Source organism: Harpia harpyja, chromosome 5 (genome assembly GCF_026419915.1).
Source record: "Harpia harpyja isolate bHarHar1 chromosome 5, bHarHar1 primary haplotype, whole genome shotgun sequence".
NCBI classification, from domain to species: domain Eukaryota; kingdom Metazoa; phylum Chordata; class Aves; order Accipitriformes; family Accipitridae; genus Harpia; species Harpia harpyja.
The window spans coordinates 33,147,133-33,167,460 of NC_068944.1; the positions used below are offsets into that span (position 1 = coordinate 33,147,133).

Below are 20,328 nucleotides of genomic sequence, written 5' to 3' on the forward strand. Positions count from 1 at the left end.
TGGAGTTGAATTACATGCATATTTGTTAGTGTTTGTGTTTTGCCTTATGGAAGATTTTTCCAAAGGCAGTGTTAAGTACATGCTGTGAAACTGTTCAGGCTCATTTTGTTGACAGACCCTTCCTCCTCTCTCTGCCTACTCTTACATGTTTTTTCCTAGACTATAGCTTGTACTTCATCCTGACCAAAACTTTATGTAACGTACTAGATCAGTTTCAGCTACTCATGTCAGTTAGGTTTTGTTGCCTTGCTGTCTCAAACTAGCCTGTGGGAGCCTCAGCACAGATTGTGGAAAGACAAGAAGGTGCTATGGGGAAAGAGTTCAAAATAGTCTTGATTTAAGCTGTACTCAGAAGGATTTTGCTATATGCTATCCTGCCCAAAAGAGTGTTTTTCTTTGTATTTGTCATTTGGAAGACACTAATGAGATATAATTTAAACAATATTTTGAATAAAATCAGTACATCAGTGCAAAAACTTATGACTGTGAAGCTGTCAGACTGGTTCTGAATAACATGAGCTTCTGTTTTACAGCCTTTACAAAAATGTGTGGTGCTTTAAGTACATGACTCTAAATCATTTCTAGTTAGCATTTTGGAACAAATGAAACCTTCAACACTTAGAATTTCAGAGCTCTAAATTAATTCTTTATTTCAGAAGGATGAGAAGCTTCAACTAGATTTAAAAAAAAAATCATCAGAAAGATTATGTCTAACATCTAGACAGACTCAGTATCCCCTTTTTAAAAAATTGTTGCATTACATATTTAAACTGCACAAAGAAAAAAAATCGCCTCCTTTCACTGCACTTGTGACTATTTGTAACTGGATGGTTAAGTACGTTTGCAATTTGCTTGAGTAAATCAAAATGATTTTTCCCAGTACATGTAAAAATAGTGTCCTTTACTGAGGATACCAATGTAGTTTTAGTAAAATGTCCAGTTTTTTTCATGTAACTTAGAACTTTTTCAAGGAAGAAATTGTAAGCTTTCTTTCTTCTCACTGAAGTGGAATATGTAATCACGTAAATATTAAATAATTTGAGCTTTTGAGTACCATGGCATAAAGAAAATAGCAGGCTGAAATATGACTGTCACAAAAATAATGTAGAAAAATAATTCAATGGCAGTTCTTGTTACTAAATATGTGGTGGCGAGTACATTTGCTGATTATACGCGTTTGTGTATGCCTATGTGTATAACTGAAAGAATAACAATAGATAACATTATTTGTTTTACATAGATAAAGGATCTTTATGTTTTCGACTGTGGGTGGGTGCTGAGTCATGTTGGAAAGGACCTTCATACGAGTCTTAGAACAACTGTTTGCTAATCAATGACTTGTAACCCGTTTTAGACGGCTTTACAGCTTTGCTAAACTAAATCCTTGATGCTACTCTTGTTATCTGGGTCACACATTGTATTCTTACTATTTATTAAAGCAGACCCTGTGAAAGCCATTTATTTCATGACGAGATATTGGCCTCTGATGGGTTCCTCTAGTGTCCCACTCCTCCCGTCCCTTTATCTGAAATTTTTTTTGATGTCATCATACTTTAAAAGATAGCTTAAAAAGTATGTATTTTAAATGCTTTTTCCTCTCTGCCAGCACAGTCTCAGCTTTAAAACGAGACTTTCAAAAATTGAGCCTATATGCCATTATGCCTTTCCTTTAGCCTTTTTTGCCTTTATATATAGCTTTATGGTTTTGATAGTGGGGTTAATTTGTACTAAACAAGTTTGGGGTCTTTTTTTAGCTTCTGAGGAGACAAATTGGAAAGATTTCTTTGTCTGATAAAATCTTGATTCCTTAAACTGTTACATCACAATATTGCTGGTGGTTTTTGAAGTGACGGGTATCTTTTCTAAATGCTCTGTACTAGCTTCCTGCCTTGCATTGTTTTGTACAAAATTGAAATAATAATAAAATTCTCAATTTGCTAAGCATCACAACGTGTCATTTTTCATAATCTTATCATTTCATGTACTAAAACATATGGGAAGATAGTTGAACCATTTAATCTCATCTGTGTTTCACTCAGTGGTTGCCTATAAAGAGTTAACCTTTAAATCATAGTCAGCCTTCACCAAAACAGCTTGGGTGTCAATTGATGAGCTATTTACTGACTTAACTGTTTAATTCCTGTACAGTTTTTCTTATGGTAGACACAACTGGACATGCAGTGTCTGACATATCTAAAGTCTGAGTTAACAGTGGTCTTGTTTATAACAAAAAAACTTGCACTTAAATTTATCAGTCTATATTATATCTATGCCATTAATATTGGTGCAAATTTGTAAAATTAGTTTTAAGCAATTTACACCAATTTTCTTTTGGGACTGCAATCTAGGTTAGTGTTTTTTATACTATAGTTTTCTATTGGTGTGATAACTACTTTTTGAGTGTTTTTTGGATGAGGTATTTTAATTACTTAAAACTTGTGTGGGAGCTTTTCAAGGTTTTGGGGGTTTTTTTTGCTAAGAGCTTGCTTATGCCTTCACTGTTTTGTAGTCTAACAACATTTGTATCTGTAGTGGAGCAAGCTTCTTCATTAGTGCAATTTATATGAGTACCATTAGTAATTCGGTGCCAGCAACTGTACTCAAGATGATCGTATTTGCATGAAAATGCAAAGATAGAGTGAAACAAACTGCAACTGTTGTTGCATCCTTGCTAACAAAGTTGAGTCCAGTTGGAGTTTCTCTCAGATCTGGACTATGTTCTGTGGGTATCCAGTCTTAAGTACTCTGTGTGCTTCTGCTCACTGACGTAACTGACATACATATGACTGCTCTTACACTTTGTTACTGTTGTACCTTGTACAACTTTAGGATGTTTAGGGTATTGTTGCTACATAAAAAATGAGGAGAGTGAAGAGGGCATTTGGAAGTTGGACTGCAGGAGATGGGGAATGGAGGTTTTCGGTGAGGCATGAACCTTGGTAAGATGGTGCAGAATGGGAAAAACTTGCTGGGATTTGTGGGAAATAGCTTGTCCATGGATGCTGGTCAGAGGGTGGAGCAGCTCTCATGAATCAGATAATTAAAGGCAGCCACCTCTCCTTCTGCTGCTCTTCTGAGAAAGGTGAGTAAGGCGAATCGGGTGACAGTGGGGAGCAGGGAAGGAGGGGAGAGAGGAGTGGCCATGAGCGTGGTTAGAAGTGAATAAAAACTAAACAGATACAGTATTTTCCTGGAGGATGTTGACCATCACAGAAGGAGTCCTGTCCACAAGGCTGCCTTCAGTACATAATCTGATGAATTATGGAACAGAGTTGGTAGAACTCAGAATTACTAGGAGCAGTTAGCTCACTTCTTTCTGGTTACCTAAGAGGCAGTATAAGAGAAAAGAAGGGAGAACTTAGGTGAAGATGCCTTAATAATGGAGCTATTTGTTCTGCTAGTAATTTCTCACACTTAAAAGCGTAATTAATAAAATCTAAAATTGCACAGACTTTTTCCTATGAAGTTATACATTTGGAATGCTCACTCTGCTGGAGAAGTCAAGTTCAAGGTCTTGTCATTCTTACAGTGAAACCAACAGCAACTGAAACACATTGAATAAACTGATGTCACTTTTTTAGTCTTAGAGATCTCTCACTCCAGCATCAAGATTTGTGGTTTAAGCCATTTTAATGTATGTTTGTAAATCAGATATGTGTTTATGACATCCCAACTGCTAATGCCTAGATCTGTAGAAATTAATTTCTTCCCTTCCCACCCCCCAAACTAAACAAACTTTAATACTGTTCATATATTGAAAACTTTATTGTGATTTTCTGGTGTCTAAATACACTTTTTTTTTTTTTTTTAAATTAAATGTAAACTGGGGCATTGTAAAGCAAACTGGTATTACCACCTCTCCTTCCTTGTGACGCTGTCCATCACCATATACTATGTTCTCTGTTTTATGAGTGCAGCTGGTAAGATGTATGTGAAGGGTAAATCAGAGAATGGATACCACCAAATGCTTCTGAGGTGGGCTCAGCCTTGAAAGTGGGAGCTGACAGGTAGTGGACCATACTTGTTCTTATGGCCTTTTCTTTCTGAGTTAGTAGTCTGCCTGCCCCTAAACGTGCAAGTAAAAAGTAAGTTTGGTTTTCCTTTGAAGACCTGTTGTACTGTATTTGGCAGGAACCCAAAGTATGAGATGGAGCAGCTTAAGTTGTATTAAATGCAAATTTTACCACAGTGCAATTAGAACTACTGCTGAAAAAACAGGTCAATATGCAAGTATCATTCTCTTTAGAATTTATAATTTTCGAATATTATTGCTGGTAGATAACTGACAGTGTCTTAATGTTATGAATATGCATAATGAAATTGAAAGTAAGGGGAAAAAAATCTGCTTCTGTAAATCTATGTTCTGTCTTCAATAAAATTACTGTTTTTTTTAAACACTAGTGTTTGTGCCCTACCCTAAAGATATAAATACCCTTGTACCCCTCCAGACCATTTCCCCTCAGCCAAAACATGCATGCTGTATTGCAATAAATGACCAAGGCTTCTGCTGTATTAACATAGATTGTCATTAGCTGCCTTCTTCAGATAAGCTATATGTAGAATGTTTATGACTGTGGCTAGACTCAAATATGAAGGAAATTCTTATGGAAGTTGTTTTCATGCAGCCTAACTTTAGTTCTGAACTGTGTCTGTTAAGATACCAACAAATGTAAGGTTTCACTTAAGTGAAATAAATAGAAATTATCACCAATGTAATTCTGAAAAGGAATATTACTTTAGTTAGCTTTAACCAAAAGGCAGGTTTTATGCTGAAGGTTTGTAACTTTCACACTGCTGTGATTGTTCCTTGGCTTCTGCTGGGAAATGTTCCTCAGCAAAAGACATATCTTCATAAGAAAAAAACAAAACCCCAAAACTGATGAAATGCATAGTTTAACTTCAATGTAGTTCATGGAATTGCACCTCCTCCTTCAAGTCTTCCAACCTGTGTGCTTCCAAGTATTTTTTTTTAATTTTAAATACTGTAAAAGGCAAAAGAAGTTAACTGGTTACAGAGCTCCTACATAGTCAAATACATCATGTTTTATATAAATATATATATGTCTAATTTTAGTTCTGCAAAGAAGCAGAATAACCCATTCAGTTCTTACCAGCTCTCCTGAGTACAGGCAATTTCTTTAATTCTTGCGAGATGGGCCTTTTCTAATTTTTTAGGATTGTAGCAAAACTAGCTCTAAAATATGATAAACATTGAACACATTGAATAAATGGCCATTTGCTCTGTATGCATTCATTGATGTACATCTATTTACTTGAGCTGTGAAAACTTACCTGCTACTCATCTCTTTCCTTATTAATTCCTAAAGTTAGTCATCTTGTTTTGTTTGGTTGGTTTTTTGGGATGAATAATTTCATTTTACATGGAAGTGGATTTTTACCTGATTATGTCAGACTTATTTTTCTGCTTGAACTTATTCCTAGAAATTTTCCACAGTTAAGCTTAGTTAGGTTAGTCTTCATGAGTCTGCAGATCTAAAATGCTGTTGCTTACAGCTTTGCCAGTTGCAGACAGTAATGACAAGGCACTGTTCAACTGATCTGACACAGTGCATACTTTAGACACTAGCAAAATGGAGAAGAAAGCATTCAAGATCACTTTTGGTTTTGAGGGGTTGCCCATGATTGATTTTGGAAACACAGAGTGCTCTGGGGTCTCTGTTATCTGCTGTCATTTTATGTCATGTATCTGTACTTAATGGCTTTAATAAAGTCCTCCTGTATTCTGTTATCATTGATAGAAATGCGTCTGTTTGGTTTTATGTGACAAAATCAGTGATGACTGGAATGTTCCTGTGGAAAATATACTTGCACGGTATGGATATTTCATCCATATCTGCTAGAATTGCTTAGTACCTTATTCACCAACCTGATCAATGTGTACGGGCAACATACTGCTGGGAAATACCTTCATTTCACCATTTAAGATAATATAGTACTTTCCCAGTTTAAACTCAAAACTGTTAATGCAGAATACTCTATTGCCCAAATTTCATTGCTTTGGGACATACTTGCTGAAGGAAAGTAGAGAAAAATAGCGTAGAGTAAATGTAGCTTTATGAATACTACTGATAGACAGAATTATGAATTTGAATTTTACTGAAATATATCGAAACTTGGTTGGAAAGCAGTTCACAGAAGTCGAATATACCCATAATTCTAAGAAAGCAGAAGTTTCAGTTAACAAATATCAAGATGTATTAAACCCATTTAATGAAGGTACAGTTTTCTCAGCACAGGCTCGCTGTCCATTCGGTAGTGCATTGTTGGGTTGATTCACAGATTGAGTTCCGCAGCAGCAACTGGATGCTTTCGTAGTTCATGGAAAAATACGTATTGCTTTTCACTGAAAATGTCTATTTGCCTTGAACAAGAATCATGTTGTTCTCTCGGTTATTGGAAACACTGCTTTTACTATGTGTGTAGTAACGTTCTTGATTTAAAACAAACAAACAAAAAGTTCAGTATTGAATTGCTGCATTCCACTACTAATGGTGGTGATGGCGTTCTTTTGTAGACAAAACTCCCATGTCCAACTTCGTTAATAGGCAAGCTACTAGAAATACTTTTGGTTTTTGAAGCCAGGTTACTGTGATCAACCTCAGATAGTTATGATGTAATTACAGTAAATCTGGTACTGCATAACCTGATAGTAGGTTCCTGATAGTAAGTCAGCCATTTTTTTTGTGTGTTTTCACAGAATATTTTACTAAGCAAAAGAGTATGTGATGTGAGCAGGGTAACTGGCAAACAAAAATATAGATCATGTTTTTAAAAAAACAGGTTTTTCAGAGAAGAGTGTCTTCCAAAAATTTAATTCCACAGGAATATTTTTTGCAGCCAGAATAGAATATGTTAGCATGTTACATGCCCTAGCCCTCTTTCCTCTCTTTTTTGTGTATTGCCCATTTCAGGGCCTATTTAAGGCTTTGGTTGTTTTATGTTCTTTTTGTGGGTGTGTGGTGTGGTGGTGGTGTTAGTACAGTATTTCAGTTTCTTGCTTTATTTTGTCCAGGGCGAGATGACTTCTGAATTATTCAGGCTGAAAGGAACCTGTTATTTTCTATGTGTTTCTCTTTGGAATTTTTTATTTCTTCCCCTCCCTACCCCAGGAGAAATTGTATTATGGCTTAGAATTTGCAAGGCTGACATCCCTCCCCCCTTCCCTGTCCTTAAATACTTATTTTTCTGCCAGTCTGAAACTGTTAAATGGGGTTTGAGAGTTTTTGTTACCAAGCTATACATACTTTTTCAGTTTCCATTAGCTGGAAGTCAATGGGCAAAAGATAACTCATACATTCAAAATTGTTTAAGCTAGAGACATTTCCTGACATAGCTATCTCAATCACAAAAACCAGCATCCCTGACAGTATCCTAGAAAAAGGATTCTGGTATGGATGTAACTTTCAGGAATGATTGACGTCAAGAGCTAAGGAAGATTTTAAGAGAAGCAATGCTGGTATGGATATTGTAATAGACAATTATTATTAAAAAATAGTTGTGGATATGACAGAAAACCTCACACTTTAGACTCTGAGCCAATCTATGAAGAATTAGGGTTATGGCTCCCTTTTATAAACGGCAGGGAGACGAGTAGAGTGTAGGTTATCCCACTCTTGCCTGTTACATGGCAAAGAATCATTTGATGTGCAGGGAGCTTGGGACTCCCAGCTGTATTTGAAGGAGTGTGTCCATGTGAACTGTTTAAAAATGTGATTTAGTGTACCCCGTGTGCTCTGTCAAATTTGACATAAGTGCAATTATGTATTCTGTCTTCATGCTGATTAAATCTCTGTACTAGTGGGTGATCTGGCATTACCAACTGTGGAACTGTGTCTTGACATACTAGCAAGAGCAGGTCCATCCAGGCAATTCCCCTTTATTGCTCCAGTGAAAGTTGTTGGTCCTGCTAAAGGATACTGAAGATTCCTTTTTTTTTTTTTTTTTCCTGATTTTTTTTCAGGTTATGCAGATTCTGGATAAAAGTATGGCTGTGACTTCTTTTCTAACTTGTCCTGTGGGATAGTATACTTCTTGCTTCTATTAATTTGGTGGTTTAGAATGTGATGACTGAGGTAGCTCCATATGTATGAAAGTAGACCCTCCTGCTTAATTTAAGTCTTTATTTACTGATTCTGCTTTTATTCTTTTCTCATTGTTCCAAGGTTTTAAATTCACTGTTAATTTCACGGATTTCCAATAGGTAACCAGTTTCTGTAGTCCAGTTTCATGATTAAACTTATAAATTAAAAACTGTTAATATATGTAAGCATGAGTGGGTGTTGTTTGTTTTGTTTGTTTGTTTAAGTGAAATATGTTTACCTCAACTCTTTCTGAAAACTTGGTAAATACTGTTTGACAGTTCCTGTGTACCATTTTGGGGGGTCAGGAGGTATTTGTCAGTAAAATCCCTAGCGAGGTAAGCTTTACAGATAAACTGAAAAGAGGTTGGGGGCTGGTTGCTTTTGTTTTGTTTTCTAATCTTGATGAACCCAGCTGTATTTTCACATGGAGAGCCTTAGTCCATCATTGCAAATAGCTGGATGCAGTGCTGTACCTAGCCTTTAATCACAGCCTACTCAGTGGAGCGTACCACTCCTACAGCTCTGCCAGTGATAAAATCGCATGACTGCTTTAATCCCCTTCACTTGGGAGGGAGAGGTTTTAGCTGAGGGATGTCTGTTACAGGGAGTGAAAACAACCTGTCTGCACTTGTCTGAAGCCGGTTAGTGGTCCCATCAGCAAGTGGAGTTGGGGACAACAATATTTGGCAGGCCCATGGTGGTGAAAGGCTAGAGACATTTCTCTCTTCAATTGCCACTACTCGTTCCAGAAGGTATACCTGAGGTCTGGTAGTCAGCTGAAGAATGGGGGTGGTTTCTGTAATTTCCTTTTGCTGATGAGCTGCAAACTAGGACAGAAGGATGTTGTTTCATTGTCCAAATTCTGTAAATGGAATACTGATTCATACTCAGATTCTGTCAAGGAATATTTCAAACTTTTTAGCAAATATTTGATGAATTGTATTGTCTGGATTAGAGACAAAACTGCAAGTTGCGTATGCATCATTAACATACAATTGTGCCCTCTGGAATATGTGAAATAGTGAGAAAACCAAGAATTTTTTACTTTATACTAGGAGCAGACTTGATTTCCAAAAGATCCAGACCATCATTACCTGATATTCTAGATAGTAGTTCTTGCTGTTGTTTTACTGGAAAGAAGGCACCATCTGTACCAAGAAGGTACATGTGTTCTGTTCAAGCTAGGTAGATTTGTATTATGTAAAAGTTATAGCATGACCAAGGAAAACATGTAGAGTGCAATAGTGTGCGCAAATGCATGAGTGGATGCTCAGGACAGCATTAGCATTTAATTCCAGTTCATTTTGCTGGTAGTTTCTAAGACTGTAATTACAAACGTAAGGTTTTGTGGTTTTTTTAACCCACTGTGTTAATTTTTAAAGTATTCCATGTCACTTGTCAGAAATCTATCAACAATGGTTTTCTAATAAAACATTCAGTAGTGACTTCAATTGAAGTTTGAAGTATTGAGGATAAAACATTAATAATATATGCCAGGGACATAGAGGCAGTTTAGTAAGGGGGGTTGGTGGTGGTGGTTTTTTTTAAGCTAGGAAGTAGTGACCTAGTAATCCTTTGTTGCAAAAAGCTCTAGTAGACATTTCTAATTAAGATGTGCCCAGCTTGTTGCTCTGCCCCTCTGATGTCAGTTGACAAATCAGGGTATCTCGTTGGAAATAGGGTGGGAGAGGTTGTTGTCCAAATCTTAAATATAGAATTGCATAAAAAGAAAGATCTTGTGAGTTTCCTATGAACTCATAAATAAAAGTATAGAATATGTTTGTGGAAGTGAACTAAATACCTTAAATATAGAAGTGCTCTTATGAAATAGTGGTTTTACCTTAATTTATACAATCATTTCTGGTGTCCCCAACCCAAATGTTTTAGGACTATGTAGCCTTCTGAACCTGTTTGAATGTATCTTTGGTCCAGTTTTAGTTGAGAATGAACAATTTTTTTTCTGGGAGTTTTTTAATGGGTTGGAATCTCAGTAGGGTGGTGTGGGGGTTTTATTTGTTTGGTTTTGTTTGTTTGTTTTCAAACACTAGGTGTTTTGATTCTTATTTTTAACTTCAGAGCAGTATTTTGCTACCTAGTTCTAGCACTGATACAAATGCTAGTGTAGGGAACCCGGCACTTTTCTGTCAGATGTTTTTGTCTCTTTCCAGAGCAGATCTAAATTATTTTCTGGAGAGGTTCTGGAGATTTCCCAAGTCCTTCACTGCTCCCCTTGGACAGTTAGGGGAACTAGTGAGCACAGACAACGTAGTGGAAAAGATGTGATGAACACGGGACAATCAGTCATAAGGGGTAGTTATTTTCTAGTAACTGTTGTCTCCTACAGTTTTGTGTGTTGAGTACAATTTTATGATACAACTGAGCCAGTCCAATGGCTTTTTGCCACAAAAAGCTCCCTCATCCCCACACCCATGGTTTTGCAAAGGACAGCACTGAAAGACACAGCAGTCAGCTCTGGCATTTGTTGATCCTTCTTCCTGAGTCAATTCAGTTGATTAACTGGTTGGATTTGATTTTTGCCTAGAGGAAAAACAGCTTTTTGCTAAATTAGCGTGCCAGTTTGACTAATAAGAGGAGCCTGGTTAGTGCAAGAGCAACAGAGTTTTGGGAGAAGGCATGGAATGTCTTCTGGCAGTGAGCAGTTGAGTCATCTTAGCTGCACTGAAAGGTGATAGCAGGTGATCAGAAATAAAGTCTGTTTGCTACCATCTTTTAGGTGCTTTTTAAAGAGGTAAACTATAAATCAGAAGTTCTGCAGTCAGAGCAAGAATGCTGAGAAATGGTGGATTTAAGCCACTGGAGAGGTCTAAGATAGTAGTTGGATGCTAAAGTACATGGGTTTTGGGGGTGGGGGTTGTTTGGCAGGGTGGGGGGTGGGGTGTTTGAGGTTCCACATACCAGGCAGAAGCTAATCAGTCATGTGATGCAAACCAAGAAGTTTAGTAAAAGTTTATCCTCCTGGTTTAATCTTTTCAAATTTTTTTTTTAAGATTAGTGTTAGCCTTTTACTGGCAGACTCCATTCCAGAGCATGTATGAATCTGGAACAAAAGTAAAAACCTTGTGCTCTGTAATGTGATAGAAGCATGATTGTCAGTTCCCATCCCTAGTCTGAATTAGATATGTAAATGTATGATCTAATGTTAATAACAAGTCAGGATGGGACCAGAGGAATGGGCAAATGAATTTCAATGAAGCTTTTTAAAAGGATCTATGCTAAAGTATTGAGAAATGATCTGCTCCTTGATGCGTTGTGCTAGTACTTTCAGGTAATTGTATGTGAACTCTTATCTGTGAAAATAAGCTTCCAGGGTAGTTTAACTCCATTAAAACATATTTTTACATCAAGGTTATCTGAGTTTTTGCTGCCGTGGCTGCACTTTCATGCTAGTACTTGTCAGATCTCTCTGTGTGAGCTGGGCTGGTTTGTTAAGCTGTCAGGAGACTAACCAAAACGTATAATTTTCTGCTCAGTTAGCAAGCTGAAGTAGCTCATTATGGGCTCAGGTGAGTGGCAATACCAAAGCAGGAAGGAAGGTGAGGCCATACATGAGTGATTTAATTTCCTTGCACTGTCCTGATACTATGCTCTTAATGCTTTTCCCTGGGAATTTGGAGAACTTGGAGACAGTTGTTTCTGCAATTTTTAGGAGCCTCTCCCTAGTCTGTGTTATTTAAAAAAAAAAAAAGTTTAAGAGAAACTGTAGTTATGCAAGATAAGCTATTGGAATAGTTGCTGAAGGGTATGTTTATCTATACTGGTCCATATGCATACGTATTGACTAAATAATCATATTGTATGCTATTGGTCTTAATTTTTTGCATAGAGACCGCTTGGAATACAGACTAGGGTAATGTAAAACCTGAAATTCCAGTGGCTAAACTGATATGAAAAACAGCTTTCTTTGACCCCCATCTTTTTTGAAATTGCATACTATGTATATTCCTTGCTAACAACTTTGTATGCACCCAGTCTTAGAGTTTTAGTTTCATAGAGTACCTGGATTCTTCCAGTACAAGAAAGGATCTCTACTAAAAATATGAAAAACACTATAGCTGTAAGTAGCTATAAGAAAAAATATATAGCTATAAGCAGTTGTAAGAAAATTAGAAGTTTTATTGTATTGTAATATTGCTACTAAATACATCATTCTGCATATTCTATTTTAAAATAAAAGCATACCATGATTGCATGCACAAGTGTTAACTTTAATTAGCTTTGTTCCCTACATCAGTGCTGAAATACCATTTTAGCTTCTGTGATGTAAAGCAATTAAGCATCCACTTGTTTAATACCTATCAATATCTGTCTGGTTTTGTGTATAATAATCAAAATCCAGTAATTATGGTTCAGTAAGTGAATATTATTGACTCTCTTCAGAAGCAGTACATCTTCATATGCTGTTGTGAATATGTCATTATCTCTAACAACTTAATCAGTGTTTCTGTGCTTCTTTTTTTTTCTCTGTTAAGTGGGAATAATAATCACTAGATTAAAAAAGACTTGATTTTTAATTTGTTTTCAGATATTAAAGTGGTTTTTTTAAATCAAATGAAATCAAGTGAAAATGTTTCAATTTACAGTTTATATTTATTGAGATAATTTGTGTTAAATGTTGCATTCTTTATTTTTGGAAGGAATTTGCTATACCAATTTTATGTGTATTCTAGTTGAGTAGAACTTGACAGACAGTGAATTGATTTTGAAACATACTGGCTCTAAGCAGTGCTGTGCTTGGGAAAGACAGTCTGAATTAAGCCATCTCAAACTAAAGAGAGCTCTCATTTTCTCTTTTATAGTCTGTATTGATATCACTTGGTAGTAACTAGCTTCCAGTGATGTGGTTAGTTGCTTCAAAACAATTTGAGTGCTAAATAAATTCATGCAGGAAATACTTGTTTGGCTTTGAAAGTATATTCAGCAGTTGCTAGTGCATAACATATGACAGCAATGATATTGTTTACCTTTTCCTTAATGTGAGCAGTATTAATTACATTCTTTCCTTTTCTCTAGTTAAAGTACCTCGTAATTTTCGCTTGTTGGAAGAACTTGAAGAAGGACAGAAAGGAGTAGGTGATGGTACAGTAAGCTGGGGCCTTGAAGATGATGAAGATATGACACTCACCAGATGGACAGGAATGATTATTGGGCCACCAAGGGTAAGTGTGATGAATTTAAATGTTTTTCTTAAGTTTGTAGGCAATACAAAATGCAAAAAAATGTTACTTTGCTACATTGTAAAGTTAAAATTCAATGTATGAAGTTGTAGAAACACTGTATATTCCCGTTAGAATTCATCACTTCCTGGCACTTCAGTGTTTCCAGTCTGGCCTCCCCTATTACATGTTTCTTCAGCTGTCTGTATAAGCCAGTTGTGGTTTGAGACTTACTCTACTGAGCTGGGAATATATTCAGTCTGTATTTCCACCATTACTGCACATAAGTGTACAGTGATAGTACAGTAAACAGGGTAACTGTCTTTCCACAGTTTATCATATGTGCTTAGTAATTTCAATTCTGTAGTAAACTGGCAATATATTTTCAACTTTCACAAGTTTTATCAAATACTCTTTCAGTATAGCAGTTTATGCATTTCAGTTGAATCATGCCTAAAGACCAAGCAGTTTTTAATTACCTCTAGTAAGATAAAATACTTACACAAAGTTCAAATCCTTCTGGCCTCTTAAGTTCTGTAGAATGTCATCTAGACTGATAAAACCTGCAAGACAAGTAATCATCTCTCGTGTCTTGAGTATCAGCCTCATCAGATACGAATGGACACATCTTGACTTTTGTGCATGCTTTCTCATGAGTTAAATATGATACAAAAGATCGCTGTGTAAATCAGAACTTTAAATGAGTATATGTCAAGTAGCTCTAAGTTAGCATGTGCCTTTCACTGCTACCATGAGGTTACTATCGTGTGTGTCCTTCAGTGCTACAGGTCTTATTGGAAGAATTGTCCAAGACAAGAAATGAGACCAGAACTTGGCCTCAGTGAAGAAAATGTCTTCCAGAGTAACAGAATTCCAGAGTTAGATTCAGTGTAATTCAAGCTCCTTTTGGAAGTCAGTTAGTTGCAGCTTGCAGCAGACTGTTTTGAACATCTGCATAATTGTGCTGAGCTCCTAAGATTTGGGTGCATTTGAGAGAGAATCAATTTAAAATATAAGTGTAATGATGGTATGCTTTGGATACTAGCTTTTGTGGAATCACAGTGTTTGAATACATTTTTAAGAAAGTTTGTAGTCTTACATGTTTTGAAAAGAACTTGCAAATGTGAGCTAAATAAAGTAGCATCTCCCTGACTCTCCAAGCAGCCTCCAGGACTGCCTGCGACTGGTTTCTGGTTCAACCTAAGGTAGATTCCGAACACATCTTCAAAGGGAGTGATTATTATGTAGGAGCCCTTATGTTTTAAAAAATAAAAATAAAAAACCAAACCAAAACCAAGCTGGGATGCACTTTTAATTCTGGTCATTTTATATTGCTGTCATTTTATTTTCTTTATGAAGGAGTGCATGCAAGTAATATTTTGGGCCATTTCGGGGACATGCAGTCTTGCTGATAGAATGACTTGCAGTACATGGCGGTTGTAGAAAGTGAAAGCCAGTGGTGGCACCTTGAGAAGAATCGCATATCCAGTTTCAGGGTCTGTAGAAGATGGGTGTTTTTGGAATTGGCTGAGTTATGCGGACAGTGTGCAGTTAGGCAGAACACAGAGAAAGTTGCTAATACTGTCCACAGCATGAAGTTCTTCACATACGTGGCTTCTCTAGAGCTGTGCAAAAATTGCTTATCAGGTTTTTTTCTTGCTTCCTTTGAAAGGTAAACCAACATGGAGGGAGGAGGGGAAGATTTGTTTTGGATTAAAGGAAACATTTATCTGACCCCCCAAAAATGGAGTTTTAGGCTTTTTGGGGAGCTGGCCAGGGATGCTTGGCTTGCAGTGAAACAGTGACTTTAAAAACTGAGCAAAATTGAGAAGCCACCTGGATAGGAATAAGGGAATGAGAATGAATGCCGTTGTTAGGATTTTTCAGAGTTGTGAGCAGTGTATATATATATATATATACACACCTATTTCCACTATAACTGACAGCATCCCTTTCTGGGCAAGGAAATTGTTTTATCTGGGTGAATAATGATAATTTTTATTACTGTGTTTTCTTGTGATGGTAGCAGCTATGGTACCTGTAGCAGGACAAGATTACTTTTATTGGGTCTTTAGTTTTTAATGGGAAAGAATAATAGAAAACCTTTTTTCTAACAAAGGATGTCCTGCTTTGCCTTGTTTCTTTCTGACCCACTTGCTGCTCAGTCTCTGTGGCTTCTCAAAATTATGGGACACGGTTAGGGTGCTTCAGTAGTCCCATTTCCAATCTGCCTTTTAATTGACCACAGAGTGGACTGTCATTTGATAACTTGACTGCGTGGTTGATACTTTTACTTGGAGAGAATAACAGCTGGCTAATGGAGAACAGATTAAAGATGTTTTGGAAAGCTGAGAGGCATGTTACTGCTTTCGATTCACGTTAGCTTTATCTGTTATGCCAGTGGAAAGACAGGTGTAGAAACTGGGTTTATCTTCCTTTTGGAGCAGAGGCGTGTGCATCCATGACCAGCAAAGCCACTGATACCTTTTATTGTGCGTGGCCCATTTGACAAGGTTAAAAAAAAAAAAAAATATTCATTTTAATTGCACTTTCTCAAAATATATTTGCACTTAGAATGATCTGTTCCATGGTCACTTTGGAGTGATGTTTTCTGCGAACTAGCTGTCACTTTACTGTCCAAAGTTCATAAATACTCTAATAAACCAAGCAATCCTCAGCTATGGAAGTTTTAGATATCTTCTGGAGTGTTAATTACTTCCAGAATATGTTTTTTGCAAATACTATTTTCATCTTGTTCTTGGTTGTCTTAACTGTTGGGTTATTGGCATCTTCGTCCTTCTCCATTTCCAGGTTTTTTGCAGTGTTAGATAATTTTTTACAGGGGAAAATGGTAATTTTCCTAAAGATTATTGATTTTCTCTCAGTCCCCTACTGCGCCAAAGTTGTTTTGGGAATGCAGGTGGGTAGGAAGGATAATAGAAAATGTGAAGTAAAATAAGAATTGTATTCTGTTAAAACTTTTGTATGGTATAGTCAGTAAGTAGTGTAATTTATACATATTCATCAAGTAATCAATATAACCAAAACAGTGGAATATCAATCAGTAATCCAGGTACATTCAACTAGTACGTAATATTAACAGAGTTATAATTATTTCATATTTCTTAATCTTTTTTCCTCTTGCCTTTGCTTTGTTTTTTTTTTTAATGTATTAATATTCAGCTTTCAGTAAGATGCATTAGTCTGTCTCTTTGCTTTCTAGACAAACTATGAAAACAGAATATACAGTCTGAAAGTAGAGTGTGGACCTAAATATCCAGAAGCACCTCCTACAGTTAGATTTGTAACTAAAATTAATATGAATGGAATAAATAATTCCAATGGAATGGTAAGTTGAAATGGTAAGATCAATCATGTTGTTAATCTGTACTATAAATTATTTCTGTGAAAAACCCAGGTGAGGAATATGCATGTTGGACAGAGCTTTCATATTTAAATTTTACGATATAAGTACTTGGTTTAAATCAAATTTTGGTTGCCTACTACTTCAAATCTTCAGGTATTTACAATATGTTAGTGGCTCTTAGTGGCTTATCAATGAGATGAGCATTATTTATAGTATTGAAACAGTTGTTTCTTTTAAATGAAGCTGAAGATTTTAGTTTTGAACAGAAAAAAAATAAGTGTTTAAGCCATGTGTAGGTATTTCCCTTGTAATACTCTTGTAAAAGAGGATTAGATTGATATTGTAACAGGAGTATTACAAACTTCATCTGATGTTTCCATTAATTAATGGAGGTTATTACTGATGAGTCTTGCTCTGGATGTAGTAACTTACCTGTAATGAACCAATGTATTTAAACTCTTATTTTCTTTGTACTGGGTTTATTCAAATCCAAGGTGATTCTGAGCTTCAGTCTTAAGATCTTTTGATATAGATGGTAATCACTTTCATTTTAAAGATCAATTTGCCGTGAGTTACTTTCACTGATCCTGCACTTAGAGTGGGATGAATTCATGTACATGAGCAATGACAGCAGCTCAAGGAAGCTTGTTACTCCATTATTCACTAGATACTTTAATCCTGTGACTAAGTCTGAGGTACCCCATTGCTCAGTGAAAAGAGGTGTGAGCCATCTTGTATTTACAATGGTATATGCGTATATCAGCAGGAAATACAAGAATATATCGCACTTGTCTGTGTGTACGTTTGTTTTTAGTGAATGCAAAGTAATCGGTTAAGGTAATACTTAAAGGTGAGTCAGAGCATCCTTGGATTTTAAATATTTTGCAAGATCTAAAAGAAAGATGGACTTGCATTTGTGTAATTAACAGCACTGAAATGTGAAGCTTTAGTATCTCAATGACTATAGCAGAGGGAGAGGTTCTCAGGGGTTCAGTTGAGCTGTTGTAGGTGGTAGGGTGGTGTACTAGCCAGTCTTCCAAAACCAGTGCACTAACACTTCAGGAATAATCTAAAATTAATTTGGAGGTACTTCTTGCATAGCTAACAATTTTACTCTACCTGAAGATCTTACTAAAATTGCTATCTAAAAACCAGCTGTTGCCCTCCATCACAACTGTGGCTTGTTGCCTGAGTATATGTGTTTATTAAGAGGTTGTGACTAGCAAAAGCTGCCAATCTGGAATGCAGCAGAGCTTTTGGTTTGTTTGTAATACTATTTTCAAACCTCTCCCTAGTAACATGTATTATTCTGAATCACTAAAGAAGTATGCTCTCATTGCTTCATCTGTGCATGCCTCAGAGTATAGGTGTTGGTTTCCGGAAGCAGAATCTCAGACCTGCAGAGCCTGAATGCTCACGTATACCGGGCCATTTGGCTTGAGCCTTTGTTTGGAGAAGTCTACACTCCCTCAGCTTGCTGAAGAGCAGTGTGGGTACTGTGACAGGAAATACGCCTGGTCGTTTTAAAAGCAGTGTTAAAATCCCGTCATCACTACAGGAAAATTTGGGTTTAATAAGTTTATAAGCTTGTACAAAACCTTCATTCAGTTTTTCCCCAACAGTTCTATAAACAAGTATATCTTATGAAGGATTTGCTATGCAAATGCATAACTTGTCTTTTTAATGGATTTAAATAGGACTAATTATTTTTAATGAAAACAGTTTTCATAACTAATGAATTTAAAACACATTCCTTATGTAATTTTTTTATGTGTCCATTGTCCTGATATCTTGCATTTTAGGTTATTTCGTCATTGTGCTCACTAGAGTTCACTACAATCTGTCAGATAAACCAGGGGGCATGTTCAGCATCCTGGAACAGTTCCCATTGCTGCTTCCTGTTTTAGTACCTTCTTGTTTCTTTCAAGCCACTCTTCCACTTTCTGATCCTCTTTCACTTAATAGATCATAAGCGGTTTGCTGCATTCTTTGAATGAATGACAGGGTTTCATCTTCAGACAAGCTCTACTATCCATGCTTCTGCATGCATCCTGTTTTTTTGACATGTGGCCAGCTTGTCATCACATTGCTTGTAGATGTCATGAAAAAGTTGGTGACTTGCAGAAAAGAGACCTGAGATAACAGCCACTGAAATTGAATGTCCTAGCAGTGTTATCATACTACTCAAAACATTTGTAACATTGTTAAGGTACACTTTACACAACATGTGTGCCAGTTAACACCTAAGGAAAGTAGGGCCCCCAGCGTGAGTTCAGAGGGTGATAATTTCTCTTGAGTTGGACTGTGAATGGTAGAGAGGGGAGAAGGGTATGTGCTAGAGTTATCGGGGCTGTAAGGAAGCTAGTCTTGTACTGCCTTGTTGGCAGTGGTTCTCAGCCTTCTTGACTTACAAGTCCCTTTACGCTTTGCATGAAAAGTGCACATGTGTCATGAATTTATTAATACTGACAGTTACAAGTTTACTGACTTTCTGTTTGATTTTTATGAGAGAGGAGTTTTGCTTATATGTAACTTTTCCATCAGCAGCATATCCTCAGGGCTCCCAGAGATCGCCGTTCAATAAATTTAGTGCAAGAAAGGAGAGGGCTACTTCAAGAGTATTTAACCTCAAAAGACTAAACTTACATGCTCTGAGTCATGCTGTTAAATTGCCTTTTCTTATCTGCAAGTTAGTTTTTGTGGTTTTCTGCTTTTCAATTTGCCTGTGGAGCTACTGCATTTCTATACAGAATTAGGGTACTAAGTTCAGAAAAGCTAGTCCAAGTACTTATGTAGGGCTGGACAAAATGCCTTTATGTGCTAATGGCATTACTGTTGTAAAACTGTACTGAAATTATCATTCTTAACGCTGCGGGGTCTTTTCTCTTGGAGACTTGTGTATCCTGTACTGGTAAAACACAGGTTGCATTCTGAAGTGCTATTTATTTAGCCGTGGTCTTTTGAGGATGTCTGATTTTTGCATCTGTGAGAGCGTTCTTCAGCAGTCTATCTTCCAGGATTTGCAATCACTTCTGTTCATCTAGATACCATTTACAGCTGGAAATACTTGTTTCCTTTAAACTCGCTTGGGACTTTGTCAGCTATAAACCTGTAAACTGTTGTCCAGTTACAGCTTTGAGTATGTTTACTGTAGACTAAGCAGTTTGCTACTTCTTAAAGTTAAGATATTGGGAACATTATAAACACTGAATCCTTTGCAACATTGTGTAAAATTATTTGTTTTAATTTCAATTGTTTAGAAAAAATTATGCATTATACATGTTGCTTCTCTTGCTGTTCTTTAAGGATTTACAATGAGGTACCCTCAGAATAAAATAGTCTTCAGGTTGCAGTTTTCAGCTTTATTAGCTTTTATGTGACCTTGAAACTTCTCCCTCTGTGTCCCAGGATGTGTCCTTGAATATTATCTACTGCTTTTGTGTGATTTGAACATAGTTTGTGTCATTCTTCCGAATTTCTTACTATTGTTCTTCATAAAGTGAATTTATTGTGCACTAACTTGGAAATAAATTCTGCAACACAGAAAACAGAACCCGAGTCAAAATCTTTACTGCTGTGAGATGTCATGAAAAAAGCTGGTGACTTGCAGAAAAGAGACTTGAGATAAACAGCAATGAAAATGTCATGTTGCAGCAGTCTTTACTCAGAAAACATTCATAACGTT

General features: G+C 36.5%; 1 protein-coding gene across 4 annotated transcripts in view; it reads left to right on the forward strand.

The window, feature by feature from the left end:
- Window positions 1–20,328, forward strand: part of UBE2V2 (ubiquitin conjugating enzyme E2 V2) — a 30,078-nt gene that overhangs the window by 5,775 nt on the left and 3,975 nt on the right. For 2 of the 4 annotated variants that reach the window (XM_052786969.1, XM_052786968.1), the window contains exons 2-3: window positions 13,134–13,279; window positions 16,500–16,625. In XM_052786969.1, the coding sequence (XP_052642929.1) occupies window positions 13,134–13,279; window positions 16,500–16,625 (272 nt within the window). Of the gene's footprint in view, window positions 1–13,133; window positions 13,280–16,499; window positions 16,639–20,328 lie in introns of all 4 variants that reach the window. The other 2 variants (XM_052786972.1, XM_052786971.1) reach the window with 2 other exon arrangements.